Source organism: Oncorhynchus masou, chromosome 15 (assembly GCF_036934945.1).
Source record: "Oncorhynchus masou masou isolate Uvic2021 chromosome 15, UVic_Omas_1.1, whole genome shotgun sequence".
NCBI classification, from domain to species: Eukaryota; Metazoa; Chordata; class Actinopteri; order Salmoniformes; family Salmonidae; genus Oncorhynchus; species Oncorhynchus masou.
Genome location: NC_088226.1, coordinates 24,331,417 through 24,351,155, shown reverse-complemented (window position 1 = coordinate 24,351,155; position 19,739 = coordinate 24,331,417). Strand labels below are relative to the sequence as shown.

At 42.7% G+C, this 19,739-nt stretch overlaps 2 protein-coding genes across 2 annotated transcripts; both read right to left on the bottom strand.

Annotated features, from left to right (window-relative positions):
- Window positions 1-360: 360 nt before the first annotated feature.
- On the bottom strand, window positions 361-9,408 carry tspan4b (tetraspanin 4b). Its single transcript, XM_064988851.1, has 8 exons — window positions 8,855-9,408; window positions 7,831-7,900; window positions 6,320-6,511; window positions 6,099-6,173; window positions 5,686-5,781; window positions 2,473-2,586; window positions 2,007-2,090; window positions 361-1,144 (listed from the first exon to the last, which is right to left on the bottom strand). Exons 2-8 carry the CDS (start codon window positions 7,897-7,899, stop codon window positions 1,076-1,078), a joined length of 699 nt encoding a protein of 232 aa, XP_064844923.1. The 5' UTR covers window position 7,900; window positions 8,855-9,408; the 3' UTR covers window positions 361-1,075.
- Window positions 9,409-16,656: 7,248 nt separating this feature from the next.
- Window positions 16,657-19,395, bottom strand: si:ch73-248e21.5 (uncharacterized). The gene is made up of 2 exons (XM_064988800.1): window positions 19,194-19,395; window positions 16,657-18,860 (listed from the first exon to the last, which is right to left on the bottom strand). Exon 2 carries the CDS (start codon window positions 18,856-18,858, stop codon window positions 17,251-17,253), a length of 1,608 nt encoding a protein of 535 aa, XP_064844872.1. The 5' UTR covers window positions 18,859-18,860; window positions 19,194-19,395; the 3' UTR covers window positions 16,657-17,250.
- Window positions 19,396-19,739: the final 344 nt, after the last annotated feature.

Here is a 19,739-nt window from a genome sequence, read left to right as displayed (position 1 = left end):
CCAATGTGTACAGTGTGGTCTTTGGTTTGGGTTTCATTACTTGGTGTTACGACTGGAGATCATAATTAAATAGTGTACTTTGATAGTCCATTTATAAGGATATGAGATATATATTTCATTAGAATGATGAACCCTGACCTCTTCAGTTGTCTATTGAACAGAAATAAGTATTTGAAAGCATAGGCTCATCTCAGAACTATAAGAGAAGTGAATTCATACCGACAACACCTCATACGCACAATATGGAAAACAAGTTGTTTGAACTATTACCACATTCATAATCAGAGATTCATCCATTTGGTTAAGTGTATTTTACAAAATGTGGCAAGTTCACAAAACAAATACCACTTCACAAGCATATACAAATTACAATGGATTTACATTTTATTTGCTTTTGATAAGGCTCACTTTTAAACATATATAGTTTTGACTTCTGGTTAAAAGATGCTGCAGTTGAACAGAATACTGTAACTGTTTCTTTGGGGCAAATCCCACTGCTTGTCCATGGGCATCAGAGAAAGCACTTTACATTTCCACAACTAAACAATATAATTTGTATCGCCTAATAGTAAAAGTAACAAACAGCGTGTAGTCCCCAATAGTTAAATAATGTCATTCCTTATACAGGATAACTACATGGCTGTATTGCAGTCATGTTGATCAGATCTCAAAAGACAATTTCATTACACTTCTCCAGGCGTTGAGATCTGAGCAACATGACTGCAATGAAGATGACCTGGAATGTGCCCCATGGTTTTTAATGCAGTGTTCTAAGAACAATCAATCCAGATGAAAACAACCCTTCAAATGTGTGTGCTCATTAAAATAGATTTACTTCAAACTTAACAGAATTGAACACAAGGATGATCTGGATTTAATCTTCTGAAAAACCATTCCAAGCAGCTGTTATCTCACATTCAGGACCCAAGCTAACACTTTTTAGTTCCCACATCGTTGTGCGGAAGTTATTTTTCAAATAACCGAAGGAAAACCTTAAGGGAACTTTACATGAACACTCTGTGCCAGCTAAGGAGTCTCTCATTCAGCCTCTTGTCTGTGAAGGACCAGTCCCAGATCAGTCCAGGTACTTCTCAGCACGGAGGATCTGGCAGTACATCAGCAGGGAGAAAATCAGGGCCAGGATCTGAAACGACAAGAGAATGTATTTGAGTTATACAAATGGTGACCTATATTTCACAAAACTGGATTAATTGAATTGTTTGCCAGATAAGTTTCCTAAATTATTTGATTTTTTTATTTAATATTTGTAGCTCATTTCTTAGTTAATCAATTTTAGATATGTTACAACACTCAATATTCTCAATAACCCAGATTCCTGTGGTGTAAAGTACTTTTAAGTAAAAAATACTTTTGTTGTTTTTTGGGATATCTACTTTACTATACATTTTTGACCACTTTTACTTTCACTCCACCACATTCCTAAATACATTTTTTTACTCATACATTTTCCCTGACATAAAAATACTTGTTACATTTAGAATGCTCATGCAGGATAGAATGATGGCATCTATGAATGAATCTGGTGGACTAACAAAAAACACAACTACAGTGTAAATTATGTTGGAGTGTGCCTCTCTGTCCGTAATTAAAAATAATACGAGAATAGTGCTGTCTAGTTTGCTTAATAAGGAATTTAATGTATAGCTTTTACTTTGTACTTTTACTCAAGTGTGACAATTTAATACCTTTTCTCCCACTGCACTTAAGTAGAATTAAAACCAGATACTTTTACTCAAGTAGTATTTTACTGGGTAACTTTTACTTGAGTTATTTTCTGTTAAGGTATCTTTACTTTTACTTAAGTATGACACTTCAGTATGTTTTCCACCACTGCAAGATTCAAGCTTTCTTTATAAACGTGCAAGTGCAGTTTTATCTGGCTGTTTATCAAATTTAGTTGACTAACAATGATCCTGCTTGGTGGAATACAACCCTGGCTTATTGATTGTGATTAATTGATTGATCTATTAATATGTTGTAATTACCTGGACAATACCAATGCAGACTCCAAACACCAGGACAGAAGGGATGTTGTCCAGGAGCCACTGTCTGGCCTTCTGATAACATGGCTGAGAGAGGGAAGAGGAAAATGTAGGAAGAGAGAAGGACAAAGGGAAAGGAGGAGAGGGAAAAAGAAAAGGGCAAAGGAGCAGTAGGGGAGGGTGGGGGACAGAGAGGGAGATGGGGGTTGGGTAGGGGTGGAAGAAGAGTGGAGGACAGATGTTGGAGAGAAGCAGAGCAATATGTTGATGAGAATTGGGTGTTGAAAGAATGCAGTCGGGAAAATAAATTGTATTGTCACAGTCATGTCATTCTTTACAGTCTTGTAAGTGTGAGCACACGTGCAGATCTGGACTCTGTTAGCAAGACATGTAGGCAGCTGGGAAATGTCTTGTGCGCAACCTGTTGAACCTTGACCCCAGCCCCCCTACATTTAAGAAGTGGTCTGACCTCGATCCATTCTTCAACACATTGGTCCATCCCACCGGAGCAGCAGGAAAAGGGGAGCGTTCCATTGACCACGAGGTACCAATCTGTTTTGTTGGTGACGCCGCAGCACTTGAACTAAGAAACAAATATTGCATATTTGTTATTATCTCTGTTGGTCTCTGACTCTGTCAGATCCTTAGTTAGTTTGTCTGAAAATGTGCCTCTAAAAATGTGTCCCTTGATCAGCAACTGCACAGCCCTTCAGACTCACTGATGCTATATGTACATGGATGTACATTTCTAGCCAATCAAGGAGATTTAAAGCGACAATGCCAGATGTTGGCCCTTTTTCTACTTACGCAGAGTCAGATGAACTCATGGATGCTATTTTTATGTCTCTGTCCAGTATGAAGGAAGGTAGCTTCGCGAGCCAATGCTAACTAATGTTTGCGCAATGGCTCGAAGTCTACTGAAACAGCTACAAATAGCATGCTGACTCTGGTTAAGTAAGGGTCCTTTAAAGGGTTAATCTGCAATTGCTACATATATATATATTATATATATATATATATATATATATATATATATATATAGCCATTGATTCTTGAAGAATATGACTTATCAATGCCTTCATGAGCTTAGTGCAACTGTCTTACCACAATCTGTTTTGAACCACCCACAATATAAGCTTGTTTTACTTCAATGTTTATAAACAAAGCAAAACCATGGATGGTGAGTTCCGAGGGGTATACTACGAAGCAGGTTGAAGTAGTTAGGGGGCAGCTTAGGTCAACTGAGTTCAACTAGGTATTACCGGTCATACGAACGTGGCTCATCTTTTAGCCAGGCACATTTCTATGGCAACGAGTTCTTCAGAACTCCCGGCTAACTCCATTTACCCTGAATGAAATGACTGAGCCGCAAGTTGAGGACCAGATCCCTCCCTATGGCAAAGATTGCATCGTCCCCTTCATTTGAAGAAGTCGACTGGTTAAATACTTTATTAATCAAAAGTTTTTTTGTGTGTGAAATGTTTTCGTTAAAATATCAAATTGCACATTTAGTACTGACAGAAGGCAATGCATTGACAGAATTCAACTTCACGCAATGTAACACTTTTGTATGACTTAACTATTGATAGGAGTGGGGGGAAATTGAGTTGATAAGCACACCAACGACTGCATTAACGATAAGTAACACAATAACTGCATTTCTAAAAGCCTATTTCACACTGCTGAATTTGCAAGATAACGTTTCTTTCGTTTTGGTTTCGGCACAATTGAAAATGTGGCACTGACTCGCCCATGGATTGACATTTCAGCATTGTCTTAATGAAAAGTCTGGTGTTCGGCTAGCCATGTGCGACATGCACGCGCAGTTACAAGCTTGCAAGAGTTAGCTTCAGCCGGCCAAGCAATATCCACTGCTGTAGTATGGATGAAGCCTGAGCTGGAATGTGAAGCTAACTGAAGCTGTTTAGCTTTAGAAAACTCTGAGTAGATCTAACTTGCTTTGTAGGATATCCCTCTGGCATCCATGGCTCTATGAATTTGAGTGGTTACTTTCTCCTGCCCATCATTCAGTTTTTTCCTGAAATGGGAGAGGGGACAGGGCCGGATTACAGAACAGGCATGCAGGGCACATGCCCCGGGCCCCCACCCCCCCTAAAAACAGTTTTATTTGTTTTTTTGGGGGGGCCCATCTGAAAGTTGGGGTCCCCCAGATAGTATATGATGGCAAAATGTGTAGATTTGCAGGAAATTAAGCTGTACAACTGCACAATTGTTTCTGTCTCATGGTAAAATGTGAACAAAGGCGTGAGATTGCCCACTGGGCACGCACTGGTTGAATCAAGCTTGTTTCCACATTATTTCAATGAAATTACGTTGAACCAACATGGAATAGATGTTGAATTGAAGTTTGTGTCCAGTGGAGAGCTATAAATCAGCAAATGTGTAGAATTGCAGGAAGTTTGCTTTAAAACGGCAACATTTTATCTTAGCCTCAAGACAAAATGTGTAGAATAGCATTATAAAACTGCAAATGTTTCTCTCTGCACCATGCCAAAATGTGTTGAAATGCAGGAAGTTAGCTGATTTCCAAAAAACAAAAACTGCGGATTGGCCCATTAATGATCACTAAGGCCGGCATCGCCTACACCCGCATAGCTGGGCTGCATGCACTACATGAAACATAATAGAATGTTAAATTTAATGTAAACTGTGCTGTACTGAACGACCAGTTGAAAAACAGGGAGGGGTTGGGTTCTGACTTCAAAATGCACTTCTGCCTTTTAAATGCGTCAGCCATTGCTTCAAGCCACACACCGGCACACCCACCGAACAACGCAAACGTACCTCAATGTCTGTTCAAGAACATTTTGGGGAAACATTCAGTACGAGCTGTTCCACAAGGTAGCAAACATTCAAGTGAACTGAACACACCCCTGGTGTTTTGGCGATGTCGGGTGTGTAACTGAATTAGTGCTGTCAAATCAGTGAGCGTCTGCTCGTGTTGTTGTCACAAAGCCACACCCGTCCCACTCATATTAGAAGTTCAAAACGAGAAATAATGACACAAATTGAAAATCATTTAACGAAATAAGGATTTATATCAGTCTAAAGCGACTCAGTGCATCCCATGGCAGTATACGCAATAGCCTACCGCACAGGCTGCTTGTGGATTTGACAGCTGTAAATGCAGTTCCACCTCCTACATCCCCAAATCAATTGAACACCTTCCAAATTTTGAGTTGCATCTCCCAGGTCTTGAAAGCATTTCACCGGGATGCTGGCCCATGTTGACTCCAATACTTCCCACAGTTGTGTCAAATTGGCTGGAAGACCAATCTTGATACATATGGGAAACATTTGAGTGTGGAAAACCCCAGCAGCATTGCAGTTCTTGACACAAACCGGTGTGCCTGGCAACTACTACCATACCCCGTTCAAAGGCACTTAAATATTTTCTTGCCTCATTCATCCTCTGAATGGCACACATACAAAGGCTTAAAAAGCTTCCTTTAACCTGTCTCCTCCCTTTGATTCCCCTGGTTAGTTTATGTCATGAAACGAGCAGGTGTTATTAATGTTTTGTATGATCAGAAAGTCCTTACTATAATCGTCAGTCAGTTTAAGTGATTTATCACTAAATCCACACTGAACAGACACAAGCACCATATAAGGTAACAGACTAGAGATTGGTGGGTTACCCCTAACCCCCAGCCCCCTCTACCATTTTCTGCACATTGTCCCATGACTTCTTCAGTCCTTCGTCTGTCAAGTAACCCTTCATCCCCTCCTTTAACTCATTCTGAGCTTTCGTGTCCAGCTGTGAGAGAGAGAGGGAGAGAGAGAGCGAGAGAGAGAGATGAAGATGAAGTGTGGGCTTTGATATACTTGCAGAATATGAGACAGATATAGAGAATGATGTAGATGTACAGAAGGCTTCTATAATGTAGTCTGTACCACCTCTTTGTCTTCTGTATCGGTATATCATTTTTTTAAACACTGGTTGTTAATTTAGTGGTAATATAGTAGTAAAACTTTACTAAGGACCCTCATTTGGGGTTGTTAAACATTAGTGGGTGAAACTGGATCTTTATGAGTGGCCAGGAGGATTGTAGATGGATGGTAGACTGGACTCACCTCTTTGTGAAAGATATGGAGGACCAGGGTTAGAGTCACCTCTGTCAAGACCAGGAGCAAAAGGATTACAAAGAACTGTGGGGAGGGAGAGAGAGAGAGAGATGGGTTAGATATTAAATCCTTTGGACCTGTGTGGTTTTGTGTGTTGTGGTAAGTTGACTTGTAAAGGTATTTAACATGGTTGAGGTGGACCCATGTTTTGTGATGTCATGGGGACTCACCGTCATCAGCAGGCAGCGCTGCTCCTTCAGGGCACCAAGGCAACCCAGGAAGCCTGTCACCATGGTGACGCCTCCAGCGACCAGAAGTAGGTTTGCTGCGGAGAGTGAGGGAAAAGACAGCGGGAGGGAGGAGAACTCGGACTGGGTGAATGATAGCCACACTCCCACTCCAAACAGACCACACCCTCCCAGCTACAGAGGAGACAGGAGACACAAAAGGTGACTTAAGGTGAATCTCAATACGTAAAGTGGTAGTTTATTCCTAGGTGAACTGTCAGAAGTAGTTGCCTCCATAGTTAGAAGATAGGACATGGGAAAGGAAGCAAGTTTTTGCATTGGGACTCACCCTGCCTTTTGTGACTGATCCCAGATCTGTATGTGTTTACATGTGTAAAAGCACTTACAGATGGGACAAGGCTACCCTGTGTTATAAGTTGTGCATTTTAATAGCTAAAACAGGGCAAAATTATCAATGCTGTCTGCTTGACCTACATAAGTAGAGATCTGTCAGGAGTCTTACTGTTGAGCGTGTTTCCATATGTTCCTACCAACTAACATATGTCCAGAGTTATTGGAGTGTCATTTTATGTCTTGGTGCCGCCAACCAGAGGCTTTATCATGACAATTTTTCTCTTTAAAAAAAAACAAAAAAACTCCATAGCCCGTACTTTATGATATCTAGTTCAGAGTTTGTATTCACATCCTAATGTTGCTAGCCAATACTGTACATTACACATGGTGCATGGTGAACTTGTTCCCCAGCCTAAGGTCATGTTCACATTAATCTGGGATCACAAATATATTAATTTGGGAGACAAATAAATAGACCAAACTTGAACATAATAGAAACAGGACCACAACAAAACTAGAACAAGGCCAGATTGGAATCAGACTAGTTTAAGACCAGAATTTACAATCTCTTATGGTATGTAAGTATGTAGAATGGAACAGGCCAGAACTGAGCCAGAATAGGACAAGAAGAGAGCTAGAAGAACACCGTAATAGAACCACACAAACAGGACTAGACAAAGACCAGAAACAGATCAGAACTGAGCCAGAACAGGACAAAAGGAGAGCTAGAAGAACACCGTAATAGAACCACACAAACAGGACTAGACAAAGACCAGAAACAGATCAGAACAGGACAAAAGGAGAGCTAGAAGAACACCTAACAGAACCACACAAACAGGACTAGACAAAGACCAGAAACAGATCAGAACAGGACAAAAGGAGAGCTAGAAGAACACCTAATAGAACCACACAAACAGGACTAGACAAAAACCAGAAACAGATCAGAACTAGGAACCGGAGCTTAAAAGCTCCGTCTGTGACATCAAATAGCCTGGACCCTCCCGCTTTGTTTGGTCATCTATATTCTTCAAGATTCAAACAATGTGTATAGCGTACTGTATATAATTTATTTAAATGACTATTGGACAGCAGAAAATCGAACAGATTGTGCCTTTTAAAAACCGAGGCATACCAAAGAACAGAGATGTGAAGGTACTGACCCAGAAGATGAGGTTGAAGACGAACATGAGGTATTTCACGCAGCACAGGCACCTCCGAGAGGCTGACATCCTAACAGAGAGAGAACAAAGTATTCTATATACTAATATCAAGTTCAAGCTAATTGGGTTATAACAAGTTCAAGTAAAGACTTGAGAAAACTACTCTACTCAAGTATACCTTGGGCATACAGCACATTCGAGGTGTGATTGTGGCGGCAGATGGTTTTGTGTATTGTGGTTAGTTTTGTTGTTAAGGTATTTATATGGTGTGTCTGTGGTTAGTTGTGTGTGGGGGGGGGGGGGGGGGGGTCTGTGCCTGTGTTGTAGTGTTCTTAGCCAACCAGTTCAATATGTATGGTGGACTTGCTCCCGAGCCTGTGGGTCTGATAAGTCACACAGTCACTGTGGCGGAATCTAGTGACCTGTTCCACACACAGGAAGTCAGTTTGTCAGAGCACAGGAAAGAACCTCCCTTCTCCTGTACTGCTAATTGTGTGCGTGCTTGCTAATTGAACTCATGTAGGGTGGTCGTGGAAGGTTACCATGACCAGCCACAGACAGGATAAACATGACTGGAAGTGAAGCTCATTTTAAAGGCATGCTGATGCTAGAGTGCAGAATAGTGTGGTAGAATAGACTTAAAAAATACTTAGAACAGAATGAAATAGAGGAGTGCTTCGTTTGTTTATAGATGTACAATAAGAGGCGGCCTTTGAAAATGGGGAAGAATTCTTGGTCAAGCAAAAATGACATTGATGTTGGTAGTGTGAACAATGCCAAAGTATTTTATGTGTTTTTACTTGTTCACCACTTAGAATGGACATAAATGGAGGCAGACTTACAGAAGAAAACTACTTTGGCTTAAGTTCTGCTGTAAATTATATGAAATATAAATTATTCACAGTCTTAGACAACCAAATTGTCATAAATCAATATATGCCATTACTAGGTTTCATGCATACACAAGGCATACCTGCCATGGCGGAGACCTTTAACGTGTGTGTTTTAATTAAGCCTACTCTACCTGTCTGACGGTTGGCTCCACAGGCTTGATATACAAACAAATGAGTAGAAGAATTCCAGGCCAGGGAATCCTCTTTTGTTCTCTTGGCTCTTCTTCTTTGTTGAGTTGATTTTATTTCAACTCAATAACATATGTTTGGATTCAGTCCCCTTTGTTCTGTTTTAAACGGTCCTCCAGATTAAAAAGCTACATTTGAGTTTCTCTCGGTATGGATTGTTCTTAGGATAGAATTCCAGTTTCTTGCGCTCGCTCTTTCTTTTCCTTAATTCCTTTCTCTCTGTCCACTGTAGAATTCTTGTCAACCTTTAGATAAACTGTCCTCCCTTAAATCTGTAACTCAGTTGATACATTTAATAAGTCTATCCCTACATCTAGAGTTTGATTATCCTTTCTCCCTATTTTCTATTACAATGCAGTTCTCTCTCTTTCTCTTCTCAATAACTTCCAGATGTGACTGTGTTGTTGCCGCTCTCTCTTCTCTCTCTTTCTTTCTCTCTCTCACTCCCCTCCTCCCTTCATTATTTTTGCCATCCCTCCTCCATCGCCTCTTCCTCCTCACCCCCATCCCCTTACTCACAACATCTCTCTCTCGCCCTCCCTTCCTCTCTCACACTCATTCTCCCTCTCCAAACAAACATTCTCTGTCAGATTATCCTATTCAGCAGAGAGACATTTAAGGCATTCATTTGCCATAGTAGCAGATTTTTTTTCTCTTCCTTTTCCTCTGATTCTGTTGTATGCACCCCCCTCCCCCCAACACACACACACACACACACACACACACTTCCTCCCCTTCCTGAACAAATGGTTGAGGGAGGTTGAGGGGTGTAGTGGAGTTTTGACCAGGATAAAATAAACATTTTGGCTTACATACGTAACATGTCCTACCAAGGACATTGCCTTTACAGTGATCAATCTTAGTAAAAGTGGTTGTTGTTATATCTAGGTTTCGTGTGTGATCACAGTAGAGGGTTTTCCCTTGATTTAGTTGTTTGCCTGAAAAACTGTGTTTGATCTCTGCTTGAGGTACTTGTTGTTTTTCTGCTAGATGTTTGCAACAGACCAATAGAACGGAAGGCCTGTGCGTCACCACCACACCAGCTCTTTACTACAGGTTACATAATTGAACTGATCTCTGATCATAAAGATAGGGAAAGACACCACCTTGTGGCCATAATCGGCAACACATAAAATCAAAGCCTAACGATGAGACAAATCCTAACTTCTACTGAAGTCAAATATTCACTTAGTCTCCCATTGACATCAAATGCATGATTAAGTGAATATTCAACTTCAGTGGAAGTCAAGATTCCTCCCTATGAATTGAGTGCTATTGAGTCAAGCAGTTCCAGAAATAAAGTGCATTTGCGGACAGCAAATGATTAAGCAAAAAGTATTCATATTCTGTCAAGTTCAACAACTTCATTCTAGCACATTCTCTTCACATTCTAAAACTTTATTAAACTGAAAACGGTTAAGAAATAACACCATACAAAATACAACTGGTAAAACGTATGGCTATACACACAACCATTTGTTTTGTTGATAGAGCACACAATCACAGATCAATACAATGTTAAAGGCCTTTTCAGTAGTACAAAAATATTAGAAACCTTTACAATTATCATCTAGAAAAACTTTTTTTAATGGAAAACTGTTGTTTTAAACTGCAGTCGTTAGACAGAATGCCGCTCCTCCATTCTGCTCACCTCTTTCTCTCTCATTTTCTTTCTTTCCATTCCCTTCTCCCCTCTCCATCTCCTTTTCACTTTCCCCCTCTCTGTTGCCCCCTCCTGTCTTTTTCTCAGAGTCAGATTTTGAAAGTGAAGGAGGAGCCATTTTCTCCAGCACCTCCTCCACTCCCTCATCAATGTACAACAGAGGCTCCTTCTCCTCCCATTTCTCCACCTCCTTGCTCCCAGCCACTCCAACTGCCCCATCAGGCCCACCCCTCTCTCCCTCGGTCTCGTTGGCTATGAATGTGCTCAGCACAACGTCTGTTCCAGCCCCCTCTCTCTTGTTGTCCTCTGGGCTCCCTCCCACCTCCATGCCCTCACCCTCCTCCCTGTCCCCACCCCCTAGCTTCACTGGCCCCGGAGACTGGCGATGATGATCCAGAACAACAAGTTGAGCGGACTTCGCTTGACCCTACTCCTTTACTACACCTGAACCTATCCACACTGCCTCAGAGAGTACTGCCAGCCACACAGAGGGACTTACCCAAGCACCCGCCTCCCCATCGGTCAACAGCGCTCCCAGCCATTTCACAACCCCCGCTACGACCTCCACCTCCACAGATCGTGACTCTACGGTGGTAGAGTCACGATCTGTGGAGGTGGAGGTCGTAGCGGGGGTTGTGAAATGGCTGGGAGCGCTGTTGACCGATGGGGAGGCGGGTGCTTGGGTAAGTCCCTCTGTGTGGCTGGCAGTACTCTCTGAGGCAGTGTGGATAGGTTCAGGTGTAGTAAAGGAGTCCTTCGTCAGATGAGGAGTGGTGCGGAAGGGCCCGACTGGGATAACAGAAGTCAGGTGGTCCTGGGATGTGGTTAGGAGATAAGAGGTGGTAGTCAGGGTGTCTTTGGAGAGGGTGGATTTAGGGCCAGGTGGAGTGGTCGTATCTACAGGCCCTTCAGTGATCACAGGGGATGGTGTCATCGTCTCAGCCTCTGAAGTAGTAGTTGGTGCATCCGAGGTGGGCTCCTGAACGGTTGTGATCTCAGGGTCTGTTAGTACTATTGTGATGTTATCTATGAGAAGTACTGGAACAGAAGTTACCAGGGTGATTTCAGTGACAGACTGTGCTGTAGTGACGACCACAGGAGCAGTCGTTGTCTTGGTGGTGGCCTCAGGTGAAGAGGCTGCCATCGTGCCGTCCTCAGTAGTAGGTGTTGCCATGCCATATTCAGGTACGGTGATGGGGACATTATCTTGGGCAGGGAGACTGGGCAGAGAGAGGGAGAGGAGCATAGCCCCGAGCATCAGTCGTACCCACTCCATACTGGGCAAGAACTGAGAGGGGTCACGGAGGTCAACAGTCACTAAAGGGTTTTGCTGACCTCTCTCAGATTACGTTTGTCTTCTTCTCTCTGTGGTGCGTCAGTGACAGCCTTGTGGCTTGAAAGGTATTGCAGGTTTGTTTTACAAGTCTAGAGGAGAAAAAATCACATTCTAGAAAAGAAAAGCAGTATCCGTCATCAGCTACCGAGGATCTTGTTTTGACTAGGATTGTGTCAGGCTTTGATCTTCACTGCTCTCAAATTTTCCCTTTCTTTCAGGCCTTGCTCTTGTTAATAATCTAAGGTTTGACTGAGTGTTAAGCATTTGAAGTGCATTTACGTAGTCAAACTTTTGTTCTCTTGCTGTCTCTCCTGGTTGCTGGGCTTGTGGTTAACTAGGGTGTACTTGTGTGCAAATAGACCGGAAAGACACAACCCTTCTCTTCCTCTCTCGCTCTTCCGTTTTCTCCTCCCCCTGCACTTCACTTTACTTTTCTGTATATCAGCTGTCTATTTCAGGTGCAGCGTGAGAGATTGCAGCAACGGTGAACCAAAAAAGTCACGAGACCTATAGAGAAAAGGACAGATTGAAGGGTAAAGGAAGAAATGGAAGAAGGAAAGGAGAGGTTATGTGTACATTCCCACATGTACTGTATAATACATTTACCTCGTCACAGCATCCACTGTCTGGACCGCTGTAGATTTAAAATGCTTGCTTAGTACAAAATTAAGGAAGTTACCAACACCACTTCTTGTTGTTTATTCTTGTCCGTGATGTCACCATCCATTTTAATTTTGTTTATAAATTAGTGACTAAAAGCAAGTAGGCCTGTCTACTATGATAAAATGAAGACATAGAGACCAATTTATATTTAAAAAAAAAAAAACATATTTAAAGAAATTGAAAAATGTATTTAAAAGGAATTATGAAGAGATACATTAGGAGGACCCTCTTACTACAACAGCATGTCAGTAAATGCAACACAAGCCTATGAAAGTTCCTCCGATTGCGTTTTTGAAACATCTCTTTCCCTCCTTTTTCTTGCCTCCTCACACAGTCACAAAGTCATATTCTGTCTATTATTTTCCAGATCAGTGTCTGTTTAGATCAGACATATATCAATGTGTGCCACGAGACTTTCAATCTTACTTACCTACACGTTGCTTGGAGAGAACGGTTGGGTTTGAAATGATCAATCCACCATAAAGGCATTAGGCTTTAACTCGTGTACTGTGTGGATGACGTCCCCTGCACTAGTACTTGTATGAAGCACCTTTCTCTCGCTCTCTTCCTCCGTCCCTCCCTCCTGTTCACTCCCTCCTTTCTCTCACCCCTCCCTTATGCTCTCTAGTTGGTTCTCTATCTCTTCCCATCAGAGTATCAAATTCTCCGTAAAACAGTTTTGTTAACTACTAAAGAGAGATAGGTGGGGAGATGCCAAGTAACTTAGGAGCAGCTTCATTTGGTTTACTGTGTCATGTGCTTATTTTCTTGAGGAAAAAGGAGAAGTTGGTCCTACGAAGAATCTGTGTGTGTGTCGAAATGTTTGAGCCAGGGTGTGTTTGCACGCCTGGCAGTCAAAGGGCGTAAGTTGTCAAAACGTGAGAATTATGATGAAAATGCCATTTTATTATGTCAGTCCATGTTATTTTCACATCTTGGGACATTATATGTCAAACTTCAGCTGGTCGGGTATTACATTCTAGAGGGGTAGATTTTCTACTGTATTTACAGCTATACATTATTGATCAAATAGCCCGATCCATTATCAATTTTGAGGTAGGCCTATAGTCGATTCCAGTTACCATGTTCACATGCACACCAATATTCTGTTATTATTTGGGATACTCAAGTATTCCTGTTTACAACAACCCGAAAAAACTTGTATCCCAGTTATGAGAAACCCAGTTAAGTTGCCTGGGATATGCTGATCGTAGACTGGATAATGTGGCATGTAAACATCTTATTCCGTTCACTGTTGTTTTACATGATTTGTACAGGCTCAGTTCCGCATAGTATCATGGGTACATTTAGGAATATTCTGTTTATGCAGTGATAGACGTATAGGGCTGTCGTGCTTTAAGTTCTTAGGAAACTTTGCAGTATTATATATATATATATATATATATATATATATATTATATTGTGTTATTTCTTAAATTATTAGCCCAAGAAATGTTTTGTGTTATCACATACAGCTGGGAAGAACTTTTGGATATTAGAGTGGTGGTAACTCCCCAGCATTATCAGCATTATGACCAGGAATAAGACCTTCCCGAATCGGATCCTCCTCTGATCCAAGAGGCTGTTCCAAAACTCTGCCGGCGGAAAAGAGATACTCGGAGCTGACTTTTAGTTTGACTCGGGAGGCGCACACACCACCCACCGATTCTGAGTATATTACTCGCTAATGTTCAGTCTCTGGATTATAAAGTTGATGAGCTCAGGGCAAGGATTTCCTTCCAGAGAGACATCAGGGATTGTAACATACTCATGGCTCTCTCGGAATATACTCTCTGAGTGCGTTCAGTCAGTTGGGTTCTCAGTTCATTGCGCAGACAATAATAAATATCTCTCCGGGAAGAAGAAGGGCGGGGTTGTATGTTTCATGATTAATTACTCATGGTGTGATTGTGATAACATACACAAGTCCTTTTTTTTTACCCAACTTAGAATACCTCACAATCAAATGCCAACTGTATTACCTCCCAACAGAATTCTCTTTGGTTATAGTCACAGCCCTGTATATTCCCCCTCAAGCCGACACCACGACAGCCCTCAAAGAACTTCACTGGACTTTATGCAAACTGGAAACCACATATGCTAGGGCCACATTTATTGTAGCTGGGGATTTTAGCAAAGCAAATTTGAGGAAAACATTACCGAAGTTCTATCAAAACATTGCCTGTAGTACTCGACCTTCAACACTCAACTCCAACTTCTGGGATGCCTACAAGGCCCTCCCCTGTTCTCCCTTTGGCAAATCTGATCATGACTCCATTTTGCTCCTCCCTTCCTATAGGCAGAAACTCAAAGAGGAAGTACCAGTGCTAAGGACTATTCAACGCTGGTCTGACCAATCAGAATCTGGGATATGTTCTAGATAGCCTCCGAGAACAACATAGACAAATAAATACACTGATACTGGGATTATCTGGAAGTGTATAGGAGATGTTGTACACACTAACTATTAAAACCTACCATAACCATAAACCGCATTACCCCAAAACTAAAAGCGCGAACCATCGCATATAACCATGCAAGGTGTTTGGGAATATGGCTGAATACAAACAGTGTAGTTATTCCTTCACCGGGTGCCGAAGACGTGGATGTCGATTAAGGCAGCCCCCGCACATCTCTGATTCAGAGGGGTTGTGTTAAATGTGGAATACACATATTCCAGTTGAAGGCATTCAGTTCCTTCCGTAAGGCAATCATACAGGCAAAACCTCAGTATAGAGACAAAGTGGAGTCAACGGCTTCACGATTCAACGTCTTCGACACGGGACGTATGTGGCAGGGTCTACAGACAATCACGAACTATAAAGGGGAAACTAGCCATGTCGCGGACGTCTTGCTTCCAGACAAGCTAAACCCCTTCTTCGCCCGCTTTGAGGATAACACAGTGCCACCGACGTGGCCCGCTACCAAGGACTGTGGACTCTCCTTCTCCGTGGCCGACGTGAGTAAGTCATTTCAGCGTGTTAACCCTCACAAGGCTGCCAGCCCAGACTGCATCCCTAGCCTCAGAGCATACGCAGACCAGCTGGCTGGAGGGTTTAAGGACATAGTCAATCTCTCCCTATTCCAGGCGGTTGTCCCCACATACTTCAAGATGTCCACTATTGTTCGTCTACCCAAGAAAGCAAAGGTAACTGAACTACATGACTATCGCCCCCTCCCCCTCCCACTTCTGTTATCATGAGTTGATTTGAGAGACTAGTCAAGGATCATATCACCTCTCCCTTACCTGACACCCTAGACCCACTTCAATTTGCTTACCGCCCCAATAGGTCCACAGACTGTACAATCACCATCGCACTGCACACTGCCCTATCCCATCTGGACAAGAGGAAAACCTATGTAAGAATGCTGTTCATTGACATAGCTCAGCATTCAACATCATAGTACCCTCCAAGCTCATCATTAAGCTCGAGGCCCTGGGTCTGAACTCCGCCCTGTGCAAATGGGTCCTGGACTTCCTGACGGACTGCCCCCAGGTGGTGAAAGTGGGAAGCTACACCTCCACTTTGCTGATCCTCAACACTGGGTTTCCACAAGGATGCGTGCTCAGCCCCCTCCTGTACTCCCTGTTCACCCATGATTGCGTGACCTTGCACTCCTCCAACTCAATCATCAAGTTTGCAGATCACCTAACAGTAGTAGGCCTGATTACCAACAATTACGAGACAACCTACAGGGAGGAAGTGAAGGCCCTGGGAGTGTGGTGCCAGGAAAATATCCGCTCACATAACGTCAGCAGAACCAATGAGCTGATCGCAGACTTCAGGAAACAGCAGAGGGAGCACGGGAGCATCCCCCCACCCCCCCGCACTGGCCACTTTTACATATTTTGTATTACTCATCTCATATGTAAATACTATATTCTATCATATTCTACTGTATCTTAGTCTATGCCGCTCTGACATTGCTCGTCCAAATATTTATATATTCTTAATTCCATTCCTTTACTTTAGATTGTGGATATTACTTGTTAGATATTACTGCACTATTGGAACTAGAAACACAAGCATTTCGCTACACCTACAATAACATCTGCTAAACACATGAATGTGACAAACACCTTTCAAATCAAATCAAATTGTATTTAAACAGCTTATCTATAATAAGACCTTAACTAAGCTATTATCTGGAATACAGTACGCATGAAAACGTGTCAGTCAGATAAATTAAGCTAAATTGTTTATGCCCAGTGCAGTTCACCAATCCTTTTTATTTGACTAGCTCCTGATAACAGTGCATGTACAGTATTAGGAGTCAACAGTATTTGTCTCGGTGTGTTTGTAGAAATGGCACCTTTCTCTTCGTTGCTGTTTGACACATGACGATGATGTGTCACTAACAAGGTCTGAATTGTCTTAAAATGGGAACTCTCTTATCAAGTGTTATTTCCAGTTAGACATGTTGTTCTAATCTCTCTCTCTATTCCTCTCTCTCTGATCAGACCCAGGCTTAAACTGTCTTTCAGTAGACTTCTGTAGATCTTATACTTTTGTTACAGCCAATAAACATACAGATTATCAATTCATATTGGAAATGTTTCAACTCTGTCAGAATTATAGTTTTCAAATCTGCCATGGAATTGGTGAACTAAGCATGAACATTTCTCTCCAAAGTAATTCCAGGTAAATTGTAGCACTGTAGTACAAAAAACTGAATCATACGCAGGTCTCCAACAATGTTTGGTCTGTAGTTTCTTCTGGTATCGCGCTTCCATTTGCATACCAGAAATCAGTGATGTCCTCCAGTGTCACTTTGGGTTGAGTCCACAGGTTGTCACACTCTACCCCTTTCTGCCTCCCCTGCTCCCTCCTCCCCCTCTCCCTCCCTCTCTCCCTCCGTTTATGGCCGGGTCCCATGGTGGAGCCGTTGGCGTACCAGAATTCCACCCTCTCCTCCACCGATGATATCTGGTCAACCCACAGGTTTTCCAGATCCACCCCTGACACCTTCTCTCCTCCTCTCCTCACTCTCCTTTCCCTCTCTCTCTGGACTGACAAACGCACCGATAGGAAGATGGTGAGACCAAGGAAGACCGAAGCAGTCAATCCCAGAGCCCACAGAACAATGAAACAGACCAGTCTAGTAGAGCCAGGAGGCAATGATGGGGACCTTTCATCTGCCTCTCCGCACTCAGGACGATGATGCACACTGTTTTCAGTTGTGTTGTTCAGCCTGTTGTCATAACCTGAGATTGTGTGGTTGTGTCCGAGGGAATGAGTATGAGTTTTCTTATTCAAATGAACTGTTGTGTTACGATTATTAGAGGTTGTGGTATTACTGTATGAAAGTGTGTCTGTGTAGTTGTCTGTGTTATTATCTGTAAATGTGTTTGCATTGATATATGGAGTTGTGCTATTGTCAGCATGGGGGATTGAAACTGTGGCAGTGGTGTAGTCCTTAAACTGGCTTGTGTCGTCAGGTTGTGTTTTGTAGCCGGTAGCCCTGTAAGTCACGGTCATGTGCTCATACAAACTAGGACGTGTGACTGTGTACGTAGGTGAAACCGTCGTTGTTGTTGTGACGCTGTTGGCCTTACTTTGTTTACCTCTGTTCAAACCTGTCGCTCTACTAGTTGGGGTGATTGTGAAGAAGTCTCTCTGTGTTGTGTGGTAATCTCCTGAAGCAGTCTCTAGTCCTTGTGTAGCAGTGTGCTGGTCTGCTGCTTGTGATCTGTCTAAGTGTGCCTTCGCTAGCCTGGAGTCCTTAATGGTGTCAGCAGCCCAAGTCTCTATGGAATTTGGTGTGTTCAGTTCTCTGGCTATTTCAATGTTGCTGCTGTCATGATACTCAGTCCCTTTCTCCCCGGGGAGAGTGGTGGTGCTGGGGTGGTCAGTTGTGGGTGAGGCTGTGTGTCTGCTGAAGGGAAGAGTCTCATGGTGATTGTGGCTCTCTGTTTCCTTCCTCATGTCTCCTGCAGTTGTGTGCCTGTTGCTCTTCTGTACAGCTGTGGTGGCGTACGTGGCAGTTCCTGTTCTGAGAATGCCTCTTCTTTGTGTCGTTCTGCCTGAGTTGTTGACAGCTGCTAAGCTAGTGCTTTTCTTCAATGGTGTTTTAGCCGTGCCACGAGTCCTACTAGAGTGGTTTTCAGTTGTGGAGAGTGGAAGCATCAGGGGGTCTGATGTTGGAGTGCTGATACTAAGGTCTAGAACTGTTGTTGTGGTTTCTGTGGCGCATGGTGAAGCCGCAATGGTGGAATGGAGGACAAGAGTGGTGAAGAGGTGAGGAAGGCACAGGGCAAGGGACATCAGATCCCCTCTCATCATGTCTGTGTGCGAGAAAGAGGGGGACAGAGAAATATATAAATAGTGGGAAAGAGAGAGTAGTAGAGAGAAAGAAAATGAGAAATAAAGAGAGAGCGAAAACGAGAGAGAGACAGAGGCATCCAGCTCATCAGATTACTTTGTTTTGCTTGTAGTACTGTAGCACACTAAACTCTCCCATTGCTTCCCATTGCCATTCAGTCTCATATCCAGTAAAATGTCAGTTCTCGATGAAAAAGTCCAGCGATTTCTAGCGATTTCATACAATTAGAGAACAATAACTCTGTTCAACATGGATAATAAAATATCTATGCAAATAAACAGAAAAGTACACATACCTAATTGTCCAGCTTTCTCATCTCACTGCCTCTTCCCCTTTATCTGTGATTTCCTCTTCAGCGGCGCCACTCATCATCGCACCCTGCTCTAACCACAAGCCTCACACGAGGAAATGGTCTGTTTTGATTACCGTGGCAACAGAGCTATAAGGTGCAAGTTGTGGTATGATGATGTGGTATGACATGGCCCTCCTCCATCCTCCATTGCTCAGTCCCCTTAGACAGCAGTTTGGAATAAAAACATGAGTTACACCCCACTTCCTGTTGACTCAATTCATCTCACATGTTACAGATTCAAAGTGACAAGTGAACGTTTGGCGAGAAAAGTGACAGACAGCATTCAAGTCTGTAATTGACATTTTTTGCCATTGAGGTCAACAGTGATGTCTAACACTTTACTCATAATGCAAAGTGATTTAAACATACTGATTATTCATCATGCCTGCTTGATAAAAAAAGTACTCGGCGTAGCCCAGCTTGCATTTGTGGAGGTTCGCGGTCAGACCTGCATCCCTTAGCGCATCCACCACGGCCTGTAACCTGCAA

Coding starts and splice junctions, on each gene's coding strand:
- tspan4b (XM_064988851.1), bottom strand. CDS start 7,899: ATGTCAGCCTCTCGGAGGTGCCTGTGCTGCGTGAAATACCTCATGTTC. Junction 6,174..6,319: donor AGCGCTGCCTGCTGATGACG/GTGAGTCCCCAT, acceptor CCCTCCCCACAG/TTCTTTGTAATCCTTTTGCT. Junction 2,587..5,685: donor GGGACAATGTGCAGAAAATG/GTAGAGGGGGCT, acceptor TTTGTTTCTTAG/TTCAAGTGCTGCGGCGTCAC.
- si:ch73-248e21.5 (XM_064988800.1), bottom strand. CDS start 18,858: ATGATGAGAGGGGATCTGATGTCCCTTGCCCTGTGCCTTCCTCACCTC.